Here is a 16,111-nt window from a genome sequence, read left to right as displayed (position 1 = left end):
AAAGAGGTTAAAAGACACAGGGAGAAAGAGACAAAGAACAACGAAGGAAGAGAAAAAGAGAGACACAGCGAGGGAAAGAGACAGAGTGGGAGAAAAGGGGTGGAAAAGAAAGAGAGAGAGAGAGAGAGAGAGAGAGAAAGAGAGAGAAATACAAGTAGAGTGTCTTTGTTCGAGGCACCTGGCTTTGGAAACATCAAGTTGACATATTTCAACCTGCAGCTTGTTTTTCTCTTGCGCTTCTCTGAGTGTTGTCTCGCGGGCCGGATTCAATCCCTTAGCGGGCCTGTGGTCTAGCTTTAGGGAGTGTTTTTCTTCTTAATAATAATAATAATAATTTCCTTGTATTGTCATTCTGTGTAACAATGTACACAGAACGAAATGTCGATTGCACCTGACCCGTTGTAACGAGCCGATGCAGCCGCAGCCAACAGAGGGCGCCGCCGACCACTTTTTAAGTCTTAGGAATGACTCGGCCGGGGCGCGAACCACCGACCTCCCAGTCTCAAAGCGGGCGCCTTACCATCTAGGCTACTGAGCTGGTTCTTCTGAGCATTGTTGCCGAGGCAAAGGCCCACTAAAGTCGGGTCCGCGACCCCCATGTTGAGAAACACTGCCATAAACTATATATGTGTGTGTTCAGAGTCTGGCGGCGGTGCTGCTAAGATTTCTCCGAACGGGAGTTTCTTGCCATCTGCTGCGAGTTGCTCTGCGTTCCCTGAAGATCCTCTCTCGAGACCAGAGGATTCTGGGACCTTTGGTGACCGAAGACGCTCTCCTCACCGTTGCTCAAGCGGCCGGCCTGAGCGACAACCGACCCGACGGTCCCGAGCCCGATTCCCGCTTCTACGACCGAATCCTGGCTTCCCTCGCCCGGGAGAGCCGGACGTCCGGCGGGGAGGCGGACGAGGACCCGGACAGCTCGGCGTTCGGGTTCGACGCCGAGGGCTACGGGCCGCCCCCGGACCCGTCGCACGGGGGCGGCGTCCGTCGCAAGGAGCTGGCACGAGGGAGGAAGGACCGGAGAGAGAGCGTGATGGAGGACGAAGACCGGGAGGACGGAACGTCCGAAGAGGAGATGAAGAGGAAGGAAGCTCTCAAGGTTTTGTGTAACCTGGTGTACAACAGCACCTGTGCACAGGAACGATTCAGCACCCTGGGGTAGGAGTACGACTCGACATAGGGACAGTGTATTATTTAGTGCCTCCTAGTGGTAAAAGAAAATTCATAGATATTCATTTTGAAAGAAAAGCAAACGTACACGATCATGTAAACGTGAATTTAAAAAAAAATACTCTTAGGTTATTCAAAATAATTGGTTTTAGTACTGTACTGTTTATTTAGTATTTTAGTTGTATTGTCTTGTCTAGTCTATTGTACTATACTCATGTAGTTTGGTTTAGTCTAGTTTAGGATAGTCCCGTCTAGTGTAAAACAGACTAGTCTTAATAGTGTAAATAGTTTAGTCTAGTTTGGTGTAGGCTTGTTTAGTCTATTGTAGTCTAGTGTAAGAAATTCTAGGCTATACTAGTCTTGTTAGTGGAGTGTATTTTAGTGTAGTCTAGTCCAGTCTAGAGGTATTAGTAGTTATTTCAAACAAGCAAAATATCCCAGGCCGATTGGATTGGGCTGCCTGGAGTGGTCAGCGGTTGGGAGCTGTAATGCCCAATTTGACCGCCAGCGGGCGGTAGAAGAAGACCGCACTCTATCAGATGTTTCATGATTTTTGTTGGTATTTATCCGAGGTGCCTTGACACAAAACCTAGTTAAAAACACTCGTAGAGGCCTAAAATAACAGGGTTTACATTTTCACACAAATCGGTTCTGCAGTTTCGGAGCCTATAGGTCACATACACACAGACACACAAATCGGCATGTCTAAAGTTGTTTAAAAGATTAGATTGGATAGCATGACCCTCACCTATAAATTGTGCTTTTGGGTCACTCTGAGTCTTCGTAGTTTGTATTCTTCCACTTATTTTTTCAGTGACCCAATACAAGAATATGACACACTGTCCCTTGAAGTGGTCCTCAAGCTTGCCTTTCGTGTTTCTCGTGGCAGGCTCCTATGCGGACTCAGAGAGCGTCTCTCCTCCGGCGTCAGTTTGTGGGCTCCTTCCAGTCTTCACTTCTACGAATTACGACTGACGTTTCTCGTGACTGCGCTTCGACCCGAGCTAAGTGCTCAACTGCAGCAGGTGACCTCAACTTATTTTCACTTTTTTTCTTTTGTGCGGATGCCAAAAATCAACTCGTACCCGGTTGGCAGACCATTGTTCTCGTTTCGGTTCATTCTTCTTGTATGAAAGGGACATTGTGCAATAGTTAAGCACTAAAAAGAGTCTCTTTCATTCCCCAAACGGCTCTTCAGCTTTCGGCGATAAATTACCAATTTTTACGTAGCATTTTGCACAAAATGACTTGATGATTAATGTTAAAACAACTATTATGCTCGTAAATGATGATAGTGTTCTACAGGTACACTGTGTAATATTTGAGCACTCGATGTCACTGTATTGAGCACAGTGTAGCAGCAAGATACTGGACAACCATGGCGACGACTTCTAGGTAGGGTTTCCACTGTAAATAATAATTAACATTTGTATGATAGTCCATGTTTTTCGCCTAGTATTTAAATCAACTGAATACGTTTTTTTTTGTACCACGACCTCATGTGCGTCTCCTTCTCAGGGTTTCTTCATTTTCCTCATGTTGAGGTTTTTGAGTTTTTCCTTGCCCTCGTGTAGGTTTTAGATCAGGGGAAGGTGTCATAATAGTCTGTGGTTTGCAATAATCTGTGGTCTGTGCAGACCTTTGAGACTCTTTGTGATTAAGGGCCAAACAATTAAACATGACTTGACTTGAGAATGTTGAGTTTTCCCTTGCCCTCATGTAGGTTTTAGATCAGGGGATGGTGTCATAATAGTCTGTAGTTTGCAATAGTCTTTGCAGACCTTTGAGACTGTCCCTTCTCAAGGTTTCTTCATTTTCCTCATGTTGAGGTTTTTGAGTTTTTCCTTGCCCTCATGTGGATATTAGATCAGGGGATGGTGTCATAATAGTCTGTAGTTTGCAATAGTCTGGGCAGCCTTTTGAGACTCCTTGTGATCAAAGGGCAAAAAAAATAAACATGACTTGACTTGACTAAATATTATACACTGTCGCTTTAAGAAATTGCCTCAAACTTCAGTGACAAAATAAGAGAAACAATACTTAAAAAAGGAAACCTTTACATATGTAGAAGATGGTGAATTTTTCTCACTGTAAGCAATATTTTCAACCCACATTAGAAAAATAGAAAAAAAAAGAGGAAAACAATCTAGACCGGACCAGATCGGAGGCAGGAAGGATGAACTCATTCGTGTTAACGATCAGTACTTTTATTTAGCAAAATAAAAGTTGTCCAACACTCTGGGACAAAACAAAACAAAAACAGGCTTACAGGCTAAGACTAGGGATACTCACAAAACAGGCTTTTACTCAAAACGTGTCAACACAGGTTTCCTCCAAATCAAACAAAACAGGACAGGACAGAGCAAAACCGAACAGAAAATGCAGAACAGAAAATGCAATGAACCAGCAACCCGCAATACCAACAACCCACCCTTAAGAAGCCCACACGCAAATTAGACGATCTGCTCCAGCCGGTGCCCAGGGGGCGGGGCCAGCCGGTCGCCACGCGACCATGCTGGACATGACAGCTACAGTTTCCATATTGTTTTTTTTGCCCCTGCTCTGAATAAGACATCGTCGGTTCATTTCTCTCTCGTTGTGGTACTTCTTCTGTATTGCTCTCTTCAGGAGGGAGGCGTCTCCATCCTCTCAGCCACCCTGGAAAGTTGCCTTGAGGTGCAATGGAAGGAGCAGTACGAGTGCATTCTGGACCCCGCGGCCGAAGCCATTTCTCCCGAGGCCTCTCAACGCCTCGTTGAGATCCTCAAAATCCTTTTCAACCTCACGCACGGGTCCCACCGACTGTCGCCGGCCGAGGTAACTTGGAATATTCCGGGACCAGGGTTGGGTAGGGTTACTTTAACTGGATTACTTTCAAATACTTTTGGATGATTCCAGTACCAAATATGCTAATAAAAGACAAAATAAACTGTAAATTCCGGACCGCGTTTCAAAGACTCCTTTTTGTTACTAATTAGCACAAAGCTTTACTACAGAAATACTACCAAATTACTACTACGGAAATACAGTATTTACGGCAGAAATACTACAAAAATAAAACTACAGGAATACTATTATACAAAAACACCTACTGCAATATTACAACAATACTAAAGGAATACTACCTATGCGTATAGTTTATAGAAAAACTACAAAAATACCATGAGAATAATAATATAAGACAAAGATACCTGGCTGGTCGGTTGGATCCCTGAAGCACACGGGTGGTAGGGGGCGCTGTTTCTGGGGCAAGTACAGCCTGGTGGCGCCCATCCCTCTCCTGACCAAGAAATTTTACCTTTTAAGTGCTAGGCCAATGTGCTCACCACTGCACTTTGAAAATTTGTACTACTGTAGAAAAACTAGGACACAGAAATAATACAATAATACCACTTAAGATTTATTAAGGCAGAAATACAGAACTACAAAAATACCAAAGAAATACTACATAAATATTAAGAAAATTATACTCTGGAAATACTTTAAAATACTACAAAAAATACCAATGAAATACTATCTAAATATTAAGAAAATTGTACTATGAAAATACTTAAAAATACTACAATAATACCAAAGGAATACTACATAAATATTAGGAAAATTATACTCTGAAAATACTTTAAAATACTACAAAAAATACCAATGAAATACTATCTAAATATTAAGAAAATTGTACTATGGAAATACTTAAAAATACTACAAAAAATACCAATGAAATACTATCTAAATATTAAGAAAATTGTACTATGGAAATACTTAAAAATACTACAAAAATACCAAAGAAATACTACCTAAATATTAAGAAAATTGTACTATGAAATACTTAAAAATACTACAAAAATACCAATGAAATACTATCTAAATATTAAGAAAATTATACTCTGGAAATACTTTAAAATACTACAAAAAATACCAATGAAATACTATCTAAATATTAAGAAAATTGTACTATGGAAATACTTAAAAATACTACAAAAATACCAAAGAAATACTACATAAATATTAAGAAAATTGTACTATTGAAATACTTAAAAATACTACAAAAATACCAAAGAAATACTACCTAAATATTAAGAAAATTGTACTATGAAATACTTAAAAATACTACAAAAATACCAATGAAATACTATCTAAATATTAAGAAAATTATACTCTGGAAATACTTTAAAATACTACAAAAAATACCAATGAAATACTATCTAAATATTAAGAAAATTGTACTATGGAAATACTTAAAAATACTACAAAAATACCAAAGAAATACTACATAAATATTAAGAAAATTGTACTATTGAAATACTTAAAAATACTACAAAAATACCAAAGAAAGACTACAAAAATATTAAGAAAATTGTACTATGGAAATTCTTAAAAATACTACAAAAATACCACCATACTATTACTATAATACAAAAATACTTCTACGAAAATGTTACAACAGAAATACTACAAAATTACTACTACAGAAATAACCTTGCAGAAATACGAACAAAATACAACAGCGGGATTACTGCAAAATGCTAACATGGAATACTACAAAAATGCAACTACTGTAGAGTAATATAAAAATACTAAATATATACGACAAAAAAACAACTTCGATAATATTACAAAATCATTAAATACTAGAAAAATACTTCTAGAAAGATACTACAAAACCACAGTTCCAGTTATATTACAAAAACACGAAATAAAGACGATAAAAATCCAACAGCAGAAATACTACAAGTCTTTGAAAGAAATAAAATTAGAATAGAATAGAATAGAATCTACCTTTATTGTCATTGTTACAAAATGGGTTAACATATTGTGACAACGAAATTGGGCATAACACTCCAGTTTTACACATTCACAGTGAAATAAAATTACTGTAATACTACAAGTTTAAAATTCAACTTGTGCTCAAAACGGCTCTAACATCCATTTTTTTCTTTCATTGTCAGCGTTTCAAAACCAACTTGTTGATCAAAACTAATAGAAAGAAATATGACATACAGATGTGTAACCGTATAACTATAACAGGTGGACGCAGCTCTTTACCGCCATCTAGTGGCCATTTTGCGTCTATGCATGATGCGGAAGTGTGTGACACCTGAGGACACTGATGAACTGCAAGGGTGAGACTCGTTTCTTGTATTCTTTTTTTTCTCTTATTCTTTCTATTTTTATTATTCTTTTCATTTCTCTTTTTTCTTTTTACTTTTCAGTCTTCCTGCTTTTTTTACATCTTTACCTAAATATTGGAATATCACTGCTAAATTTCATATCTATAATAGAAAGGAGCTAAAGCTAAAGATGCTATTTGGTTCAAATTTTTTATTTTTTTTCTAATGCCTCAAACACCGCGTCCGTCATTTTTATTTAAAGACAAAATAACATCGAGAAATAAAAATACAGCTGCAGTGGGTGCTTTGCACGTGGCCCCTGGCGACATCTAGTGGACATATTTAAAACAGCAAGATCCGGCTGATATTTCCCACATTTGGAAATGCAGTCGTAAGGGTTGCTCATTTTGAACAAAGGGTCTTTAAAAGTCTTAAATTTGCAAAATTGAAGAAAAAAAAAAAGTCCACGCAATGGGAACCAAAATCTTGCTAGCTTGACTTGGTGTTAGCTTGCTAATACTATCCAAAATGTTATTGTGTGGGGCTGAGGTGTGCGTTATCATTGCTCACTATCGCCCTCTGCCATGAGGCAAGAGAACTGTGTGCCTCACCCTGCATTTGCAAATGCTAGGCAAAGTAAGACATTCCATACTAGTTTTCTTAAAAATGTTAATGAAATGTGAAAATTAAGCGATTTTGAAAAAAATAAGAGATAACTTTAACCCTGAATAGATAGATAGATAGATAGATAGATAGATAGATAGATAGATAGATAGATAGATAGATAGATAGATAGATAGATAGATACTTTATACATCCCTGTAGGGAAATTCACACTTCCAGCAGTATCCTTGTGTTGAAAAATAAAAGAATAAAATAAAATACCCGATGTAACGTGTTGATATAGAGTATTTAAATAGTGCTACATAAAATACACACTGTCATAAAAATAGGGTAATATGCAAATGTAGGGTGTGGTTTAATGCAGGCGTTTACTCTCCCGGGTGGAGTTAAAGAGCCTCATGGCATGAGGAAGAAATGATCTCCTAGGTCTGTCCGCGGAACAAGACTGTGACAGCAGTCTGTCGCCGAAGCTGCTCAAATATAAGTGTTCATTATATTTTTGATCTTATATTTTCACGATGAGACGTAACCGCTTTCAATACATGATTGTCGGAATAGAAGGTCAATGAGTACTCCAGATTTGTCCTATGGTGCGCATCGGTCATAAATCTTGAGTATTTGTTTCTGGAATAGACACACGGTCAACTTGTTGTCGGCTCTGCCGCTCCAGTGTCTGGACGTCCTTGTGGCGGTGCCTCCGAAGCCCGATTCCGAGCAGTGTCACGGCATCAACATGGATTGCGTCCGCGCCCTGCTCTTGTTTATGGAGCGTCGCCTGGAATCGGTAGTCTATTTCCATCTTTGCCGTGTTTTAGGAAAACCCGACGGCTCTTTTCTTCTTCAAAGGGCGAGAAAGTCAAAGAAAAACTGACGCCGGTCCTCAATCTTCTCACCGAGAGCTGCCGGGCACACAAAGAAACACGCCACTACATCAGAAAATACGTAAGTTTTGCCGTGTTTTCGGAGGAAACCTGTGTTGGCACGTTTTGAGTAAGAGCCTGTTTTGTGAGTATCCCTAGTCTTAGTTCCTGTTTGCCTGTAAGCCTGTTTTTGTTTTGTTTTGTCCCTGAGTGTTGGACAACTTTTATTTTGCTAAATAAAAGTACTGATCGTTAACGCGAATGAGTTCATCCTTCCTGCCTCCGATCTGGTCCGGTCTCGTGACAGTAGCATTGACCGTCTTACCTTCACTTATAAATAAAGTCCACGCCCTTCGCCTTTTGAGTAAAACCATCAATATATTGGTAAAACCTCTAATATGAAAAAAAAGGCCATGAGAAATGAATGACCGTTGCTGTTAGCGTGCTAATGCTATCACGAATCCTATTGGTGGGGGCTGAGACCTACGCCGAATAAGAATCTTTTGTCTCACTATAAGAGAATTGTGTGCCTCACAAAGTACTTGGTGACATAATAACTCTTTAATCATCTTTTTAATATCACGTAGTACACGTAGACAAAAGTCTTATTGCGACAATATTTATCTGGGAGCTCTACGGGAGAGCGGTGGGCATGAGCAAGGGGGGGCCTGGACACATAGCTGGCCAAAAGATCCCCTAGACCAGGGGTTAGGAAGCTTTTTGACCCAAAGAGCCATAAAAGCAAAAAATGTTTTAAAAAGAAATTGAGAGAGCCACATCCTATATTTTCAGACAAAATTGAAAAAACTGCCAAACCCGCTCTCTAGACAAAAGCTAAATCTTCAGCACATTTGATTTCACTGTGTGTCATTGGATGATTTCATCAAATGTATGAAATGATAATAATGCCAAATCCCGTGTCCCAAATCAATGTCAATATGTCTCTCTCTCTCTCTCGCTCTGTCTTCCACCCCTTTCCTCTCTCTCTCTCTCTCTCTCTCTCTCTCTCTCTCTCTTTGTCTTCCACCCCTTTTCTCTCTCTCTCTCTCTCTCTCTCTCTCTCTCTCTCTCTCTCTCTCTCTCTCTCTCTCTCTCTCTTTCTCTCTCTCTATCTCTCTCTTTGTCTTCCACCCCTTTTCTCTCTCTCTCTCTCTCTCTCTTTGTCTTCCACCCCTTTTCTCTCTTTCTCTCTCTCTCTCTCTCTCTCTCTCTCTCTCTCTTTGTCTTCCACCCCTTTTCTCTCTCTCTCTCTCTCTCGCTCTGTCTTCCACCCCTTTCCTCTCTCTCTCTCTCTCTCTCTCTCTCTCTCTTGTCTTCCACCCCTTTTCTCTCTCTCTCTCTCTCTCTCTCTCTCTCTCTCTCTCTCTCTCTCTTTCTCTCTCTCTATCTCTCTCTTTGTCTTCCACCCCTTTTTTCTCTCTCTCTCTCTCTCTCTTTGTCTTCCACCCCTTTTCTCTCTTTCTCTCTCTCTCTCTCTCTCTCTCTCTCTCTCTTTGTCTTCCACCCCTTTTCTCTCTCTCTCTCTCTCTCGCTCTGTCTTCCACCCCTTTCCTCTCTCTCTCTCTCTCTCTCTCTCTCTCTCTCTCTCTTTGTCTTCCACCCCTTCTCTCTCTCTCTCTCTCTCTCTCTCGCTCTGTCTTCCACCCCTTTCCTCTCTCTCTCTCTCTCTCTCTCTCTCTCTTTGTCTTCCACCCCTTCTCTCTCTCTCTCTCTCTCTCTCTCTCTCCCTCTCTCTCTTTGTATTTCTTTCTTCCCCTCCCTTTCTTTTCCCCCTCTCTCATGACTTTTTATCTTTTGTTTCTCATGCTCTTTTTCTTTCTTTGTTAGGCCCTCTCTCATTTCCCCTCCCCCTTCCTCCTATTTCTTTATCTCTCTTTTTCTTTCTCTTTAATCTACTCGTCCGGCCCCCGACAGAATGTTTGTTCTATCGTGTGGCCCCCGAGTTCAAATGAGTTTGACACCCCTGGTGTAGAGGGTCTGCTAGAGGGCAGTGACCCGGGGTTCTTCTGGATTCTTGGACTGCACGGGCCAATAGCCTTCAATGGCATCCTGGGAGCAGTTCTGCTTAGGGAACAGGGAGGCTTGGTGTAGAACGCGACCAGGACTCAAGTCAGGGGATCGATCGCCTGAGCGAAGGTATCTGACTAAGACAGGAAACACCCGTTGAACCTGGGAGAGTCACTAATGATGTGTCCTGGTTGCACTCTAAGATCGAGTAACAGAAACTATTAAGGATATAAAAACACGTCTGGTGAATTCAGAAAGCCGGTCACTTCAATTTTGACATGGAAGTCGAGTCGAAGTTTTTGTTTTGTTTTACTCAATAATTGAACTGAGTTTTTGATTTATTTGATATGGCGCCTAGAAAGGCAGTTTCTAAACCATGTTTTTGCGGTGCCGTGGACCATGGAGCAATGATCCAGTGCAGTCACTGCAAACACTATATACATTACGAGTGCTCTGGACTGTCAGTTCAGGACCTAAGCCTCGCGATACAAGATAAGCAAGCTACTTACTTATGGGGCAGCATGGCAGCGCAGTTCTGAGGTCATGAACCACCTGTGTGGAGTTTGCATGTTCTCCCCGTGCTTGCGTGGGTTTCCTCCGGGCACTCCGGTTTCCTCCCACATTCTAAAAACATGCGTTTCAGGTTAATCGGCTGGTCCAAATTGTCCCTTGGTGGGAATGAGAAAGTGAGGTGTCTGTCCCTGTGTGCCTGAGACCAGATGAGGGTGTTCCCCTGCACACTGCCCAAAGATAGCTGGGATGGGCTCCAGCACCCCCGCGACCCTACTGAGGATAAGCGGTACAGATAATGGATGGATTGATGTTCAAATATGTTGAACGTAAGCACCATCGAGCCTGTGCTTGCAACAGCTTCTGTTCTTGGCGCCTTCAGATCATCCATGTCTTTTGGAATCCGAGACACAGGGAGCATCTCATCATCTCATCAGCCGTACCGCTTATCCTCATTAGGGTCGCGGGGGGGGCTGGAGCCCATCCCAGCCATCTCCGGGCAGTGGGCAGGGGACACCCTGAACTGGTTGCCAGCCAATCGCAGGGCACACGGGGACAGACAACTCATTCGCTCATTTACACCTAGGGACAATTTGGACCGACCAATTCACCTGAAATGCATGTTTTTTGGAACGTGGGAGGAAACCGAAGTGCCCGGAGGAAACCCACGCAAGCACGGGGAGAACATACAAACTCCGCACAGGAAGTCTGGAGCTGGATTTGAACCCACGACAGGTTCCCATGACATGAACTGTGCCGCACAAGCGCTAACCACTGCGCCGCCGTGCTGGAGCATATTTTCACAAATATTCAGATAGTGATCACGCCATCAATGGCTCTAAAAAGAAAAAAAAAACGCACACGTTTTATCTTACTAGCATAGTTATGAAGGAGATATGGGGGACTTGAGACTTTTGGAACACGCCCTAACATAATGGATTGAATGTGAGTTTATTTTATAAGGTTCTGCCTCCCCTGAGAGATGTTTCCCAAAGACCAGAGGAAGGCGGCAGCGTGAAGAGCCGGCTGATCCGTCTCATGACTCACCTCGACACGGATCTCAAACATTGCGCCGCCGATCTGATTTTTGTCCTCTGCAAGGAAAACGGTGAGATATGAAAGAGGTCCGTGTTTATCCGGTCTTGTTTAACCCGGTTCCAAAAGCTTTCGTTTATGATCGTAAATACCCTCTCCTCCTCCCGAGTCCTCACAGGGAAAATATGAAATGCAGTGGGACCTCGCTACTTCGCGCTTCGACGTTCGCAGGTTCAGGTTGGGGCGGCAGTAGCTCAGGAGGTAGAGCGCTCATCTTGGGATCAAGGGATCCCAGTTCGAATCCCGGCTTGTCCGTGTTAAATGTCAAAGTGTCCTTGGGTAAGACACTGAAACCCTAATAACCCCAATAAGCAGGTTAGCATTGGTTTTTTTTTGGTTTGTTTTTTTAAGCATTTTTGAAGGGGTGTCGCTACTTCGTGGTTCCGCGTTCGCAGGTTCAGAGTTATAATAATAATAGAATAAAATAATAATAATAAATATATATATATATATATATATATATATATATATATATATATATATATATATATCTATATATATATATTATTTTTTAAGCATTTTTGAAGGGGCATCGCTACTTCGCAGATTTTCACTTTTTGTGGGTGGTTTTGGTCCCCATTAACCGCGATAACCGAGGTCCCACTGTATGGGGTTTTCTTCAGGCTCGGTCCCGCAAATCGAGTTCATCGGTCGGGCTCGGGTCAAAGCGGGCTTTAGGATTTTTTTTAGGCTCTGTGACTTTTTTCTGGCAGTCCGACGTTTCGTCAAGTACACGGGTTACGGCAACGCGGCGGGCCTGCTGGCGACCCGGGGCCTTTTGGGCGGCGCCGCCTCCACGTCCGGGTGCGGCGAGACCGTCTACTCCAGCGAATCGGATTCGGACACGGAAGAATATCGTCGCGTCAAAGACCGGATCAATCCCGTGACCGGCCGGCTGGAAGCCGAGACGCCCGACCCCATGCTCGGCATGACGGAGCGAGAAAAGGAGGAGGAGGCCGAGAACCTCATCAGGATGTTCAGCAAGCTCTCCAGGTCTGCCAACGGTGCTAGGGTCCGAACGAGGTGGGGTCCAATCGGGTCAGAGAAAAATGTTCTACAGGGTGTGATACAGAATGAGAATATCACAGAAAGTACACGAAAATTATTCATTTTGATCATCATAAGATGTATTCATCCAAATCTTAGTCTCTACTACAAAAATACTACAACAGAAATAGTAAAAAACTACTACAGAACTTAATATCAAATGTAGTCATTGAAACGGGGATCACGTATATTATTTTGCGACCTTTGAAAAGAAAAGAAATACTACAAACATAGTTCCACAAAAATACTTTAACAGAAATACTACAAAAATACATCTACAGTTACTGCAAAAATATTACTATTGAAATACTAAAAATACTGCTAAAGTAATACTTTAAAACAGAAATACTACTACAGAACTAACACAAAAATAATACTACAGAACTACTATAAAATGAATAGTACATATATGCTATGATGCAGAAATAGTAAAAACTACTACAAAGCCCAATATCAAATTTAGTGATTAAAACGGGGATCTAATATATTATTTTGCTACATACTAAAGAGAAAAGAAATACTACAAAAAGTACTAGAGAAATGCTACAAAATTGCTACTACAGAAATACTACAAAAATAATGCGACAGAAATACGACAAATTACTGCTAAAAATACTCCTATGGAAATACTAAAAACATCCTACTACAGTGATACTATGGAACAAAAATAGTATGATAGAAATAATACAAAAAGACTACAGAAGTATTATGACGCAAAAATACTACTACAAAAAAACCTTTTCTGTTAAAGGAAAAAAAATCTATAATGTTAGTGTGACATGTACATGTAGCGTATTTTGGGGTCAATCCAAGAACAGATGACGTGAAATCTCCGTCACCGTATTAACTTTGGAATTTTCCACTGACTGCAGAGGCAAGATCATTCAGCCAATGGGAGTGGACGCCGACGGCAAGCTCGTCCCATTGGCCGGACTGCGAGAGGACAGCTCCGCCGAAGAATCGGCCTCGGACGATGACGCCGATGATCCTGAGAAAAATCCCTCAAGTACATAAAACGATATCCTTTTACTGCGGCGCTTCTCAAAGTAAGGGCTGGGGGCCCTAAACGAGTCATAAAGACCCTCTCGTTTTTGTTTCAAAATCGGTATGACGTTTTTTGCTTTTTCTCAGCTCAAACTACGATTTGCAAACGTTATTGAATCCATGGATTTTTGATAAAGATCGTGTTTTTCTTAACGTCAACAACATTCGTTTCATGTCCTTCAAAGTCCGATTTAGGAAGTTTCCCTCGTCGTGCTTTTTCATTTCCATCTTTGGCGTCTCTGCCGCTTCGAATAAAAAAGGAATACTTGATCAAATCGAATGCCTTTTTGTATGTCATCTATGCATTTTGGCGCTTTTACCACCGCGACCCGGGTTCAATTCCCACGGCGTCTCGAGTTCCGCCATCGACAAGATTTCCGATCAATCGTCAAATACGCCATCGGACGACCGTAAAACCTTGTGTAAAACGCGCCCCCGGATTTTAGGTTGCATATGAAACGAGAATAAATACAGTAAGTAGGAATAGCCACAACAGAGGTCCACGGGTCCCAAAAATGGAGTGTTATTGCTGTTGAAATTGTAAATCAGCTACAAATATATAATATAAATCTATATATTCATTCAGTTTTAATCATCACAGGTTATTGGTAATACAAAGCAGTTATCACTTCAGATTTTTCGGTTTACAATATTGTACATTATACAAAATACTGAAAATACTGCCATCCACTTAAATATTTTTAGCAGTGAAAGCAAGTCTTTTTGATGTCGTATCCGTTCATACTTGCCTCTCTCTTCCTGCAGCAACGGAATTTCCATAGCTAATAGTTTTCATTGTCGTTGTGCCGATCCAATGTGCTTTTCTGAAAGTTCGTATTGTGAAATGATTTATGCAATCCAGTTTTTTTGTCCCGCTGGGTACACGCATCACAAAGCATGTAGCCTCCGTTATCATCCTCCTCATAGCGTCACCAGGAATATAATTGAGTCCATTTTGGCAGAAAAGTCCTTTTCTTGCTAGGGGTTTTCTTCTGTTTATTTTCTTTCGTCGAGTCGTTCGCTTCAACACGCGTGTTTTCCTTGCCTCCGGGATTTTCTGAAGAATGTATCCGCCGTCTTTTCATGCCGGAATAATTGCCGTTGTTACCACTTTCTGCATTATGTTTCGACTTATTACTGACACTGAAGAATGACCAATTTTGTGTTGATTTTCACCTTCCCTCGCCGACAACCACCACAACAATGACGTCATCTCGAATCAACGAGATCTCGTTTGCCGAGATCGGCGTTCAGACGAAAACTTGAACCGCGAGACCGAAACAACAATGGCGGATCTGCCTGACGAAAAGTTTGGAGTGCGGTAAATCTATGTTAAAAATAAAAGTAATCGGGTAACAATGATAATTTTGTGTCAAAAAAGTTGCGTCCCAGGGACGCACCTTGATTTGACACTATGCGTCCCCAGCAAAAATCATGCGTCTAGGACGCAGGAACGCGGGCAAACGTGAACACTGTGTTACATATAGTGTATATTTTCTCAATGAATATTGTGAAATTGTAGTGGATAAAAGCATCCTTTTCACAGTAAAATGGATACTCACTTTGGCATTTTGTGCCCATGACCATATTTTATCATGTATATATTGCTCGTATTGGTATTTTGGTAACATTGCTGCTTTTGGGGGTTTGACTCGTTTGTTTTGTTTTTAATACTTTTGAACATACCAACGGCATTAGCTCAGGAGGTAGAGCGCTCATCTTGGGATCAAGAGGCCACAGGTTCGATTCCCGGCTCCTCCCTGTTATAGGTTGAAGTGTCCTTGGGCAAGACACTGAATCCCTAATGCCCCCAATAAGCAGGTTGGCGCCTTGCATGGCTGCATGGCCGCTATTGGTGTGTGAGTTGTTGTGTGAATGGGTAAGTGTGAAGCACATTGTAAAGCACTTTGGCAGGTCCTCATTAACTTGAAAAGCGCTATAGAAATGCAGTCCATTTACCATTTAGCATCTTGATTATCCTTAAAACATTTGGAGGCTGACTTCCTATTGGTGTGAGTGTGTGTGTGGGAATGGTTGAGTGTGAAGCACATTGTAAAGCGCTTTGGGAGGTCTTCATTGACTTGAAAAGTGCAATATAAATGCAGACCATTCAGCATTAAGCATCTTGATTATCCTCAAAACGTTTGGAGGCTGACTCCTTATTCGTGTGTGAGTGTGTGTGTGAATGGGTAAGTGTGAAGCACGTTGTAAAGCCCTTTGGGAGCTCTTCATTGACTTGAAAAGCGCTATAGAAATGCAGACCATTTACTATTTAAAGTTTGCAATGTCGTTACTGAATCCAAAATGAAACCTTTTGGGTGGCTGAAATGTTGTGCTGTGTTTATAGAAATGATACACTCACTCAAGGGGGGGAAGGTTCAATTATACAACAATCATGACATTTCAAGCAAAAAGTATCGGATCGGTATCAATTGATACTATCTTTGATTTATTTTGTATTGGATCGAGAGCAAAAATCCCAGTGTTGCACATTAAGAGAGTCAAACCTCAGTCTGACGCTGAGGATTCATGCCAGGGGAGTCAATTTGGTGAGCGGGCCACGCGGTAGAAAGAAATTTTAAAGAGAAAGACCCAAACATAGTGAGAAAGGGAAATCATTGAAAAAGAGGGAGGAAAAGGAAAAGAAGA

The 16,111-nt window shown here is 41.3% G+C and overlaps 1 protein-coding gene across 3 annotated transcripts in view; it reads left to right on the top strand.

The window, feature by feature from the left end:
* LOC148347934 (chaperone Ric-8A) overlaps positions 1-13,742 on the top strand; it is a 45,938-nt gene extending 32,196 nt beyond the window's left edge. For all 3 annotated transcript variants that reach the window (XM_088323610.1, XM_088323611.1, XM_088323609.1), the window contains 9 exons: positions 641-1,158; positions 2,060-2,195; positions 3,799-3,987; positions 6,193-6,287; positions 7,533-7,683; positions 7,746-7,841; positions 11,240-11,384; positions 12,085-12,364; positions 13,291-13,742. In XM_088323610.1, coding sequence (XP_088179736.1) covers positions 641-1,158; positions 2,060-2,195; positions 3,799-3,987; positions 6,193-6,287; positions 7,533-7,683; positions 7,746-7,841; positions 11,240-11,384; positions 12,085-12,364; positions 13,291-13,432 — 1,752 coding nt within the window. In that variant the 3' untranslated portion in view covers positions 13,433-13,742. The remainder of the gene's footprint in view (positions 1-640; positions 1,159-2,059; positions 2,196-3,798; positions 3,988-6,192; positions 6,288-7,532; positions 7,684-7,745; positions 7,842-11,239; positions 11,385-12,084; positions 12,365-13,290) is intronic.
* Positions 13,743-16,111: the final 2,369 nt, after the last annotated feature.

This window comes from Urocampus carinirostris, chromosome 19 (genome assembly GCF_059441175.1).
Source record: "Urocampus carinirostris isolate Australia breed hairy pipefish chromosome 19, RoL_Ucar_1.0, whole genome shotgun sequence".
NCBI lineage: Eukaryota > Metazoa > Chordata > Actinopteri > Syngnathiformes > Syngnathidae > Urocampus > Urocampus carinirostris.
Note: the sequence above shows the minus strand (reverse complement) of the source record. Positions and strands in the feature narration are given on the sequence as shown.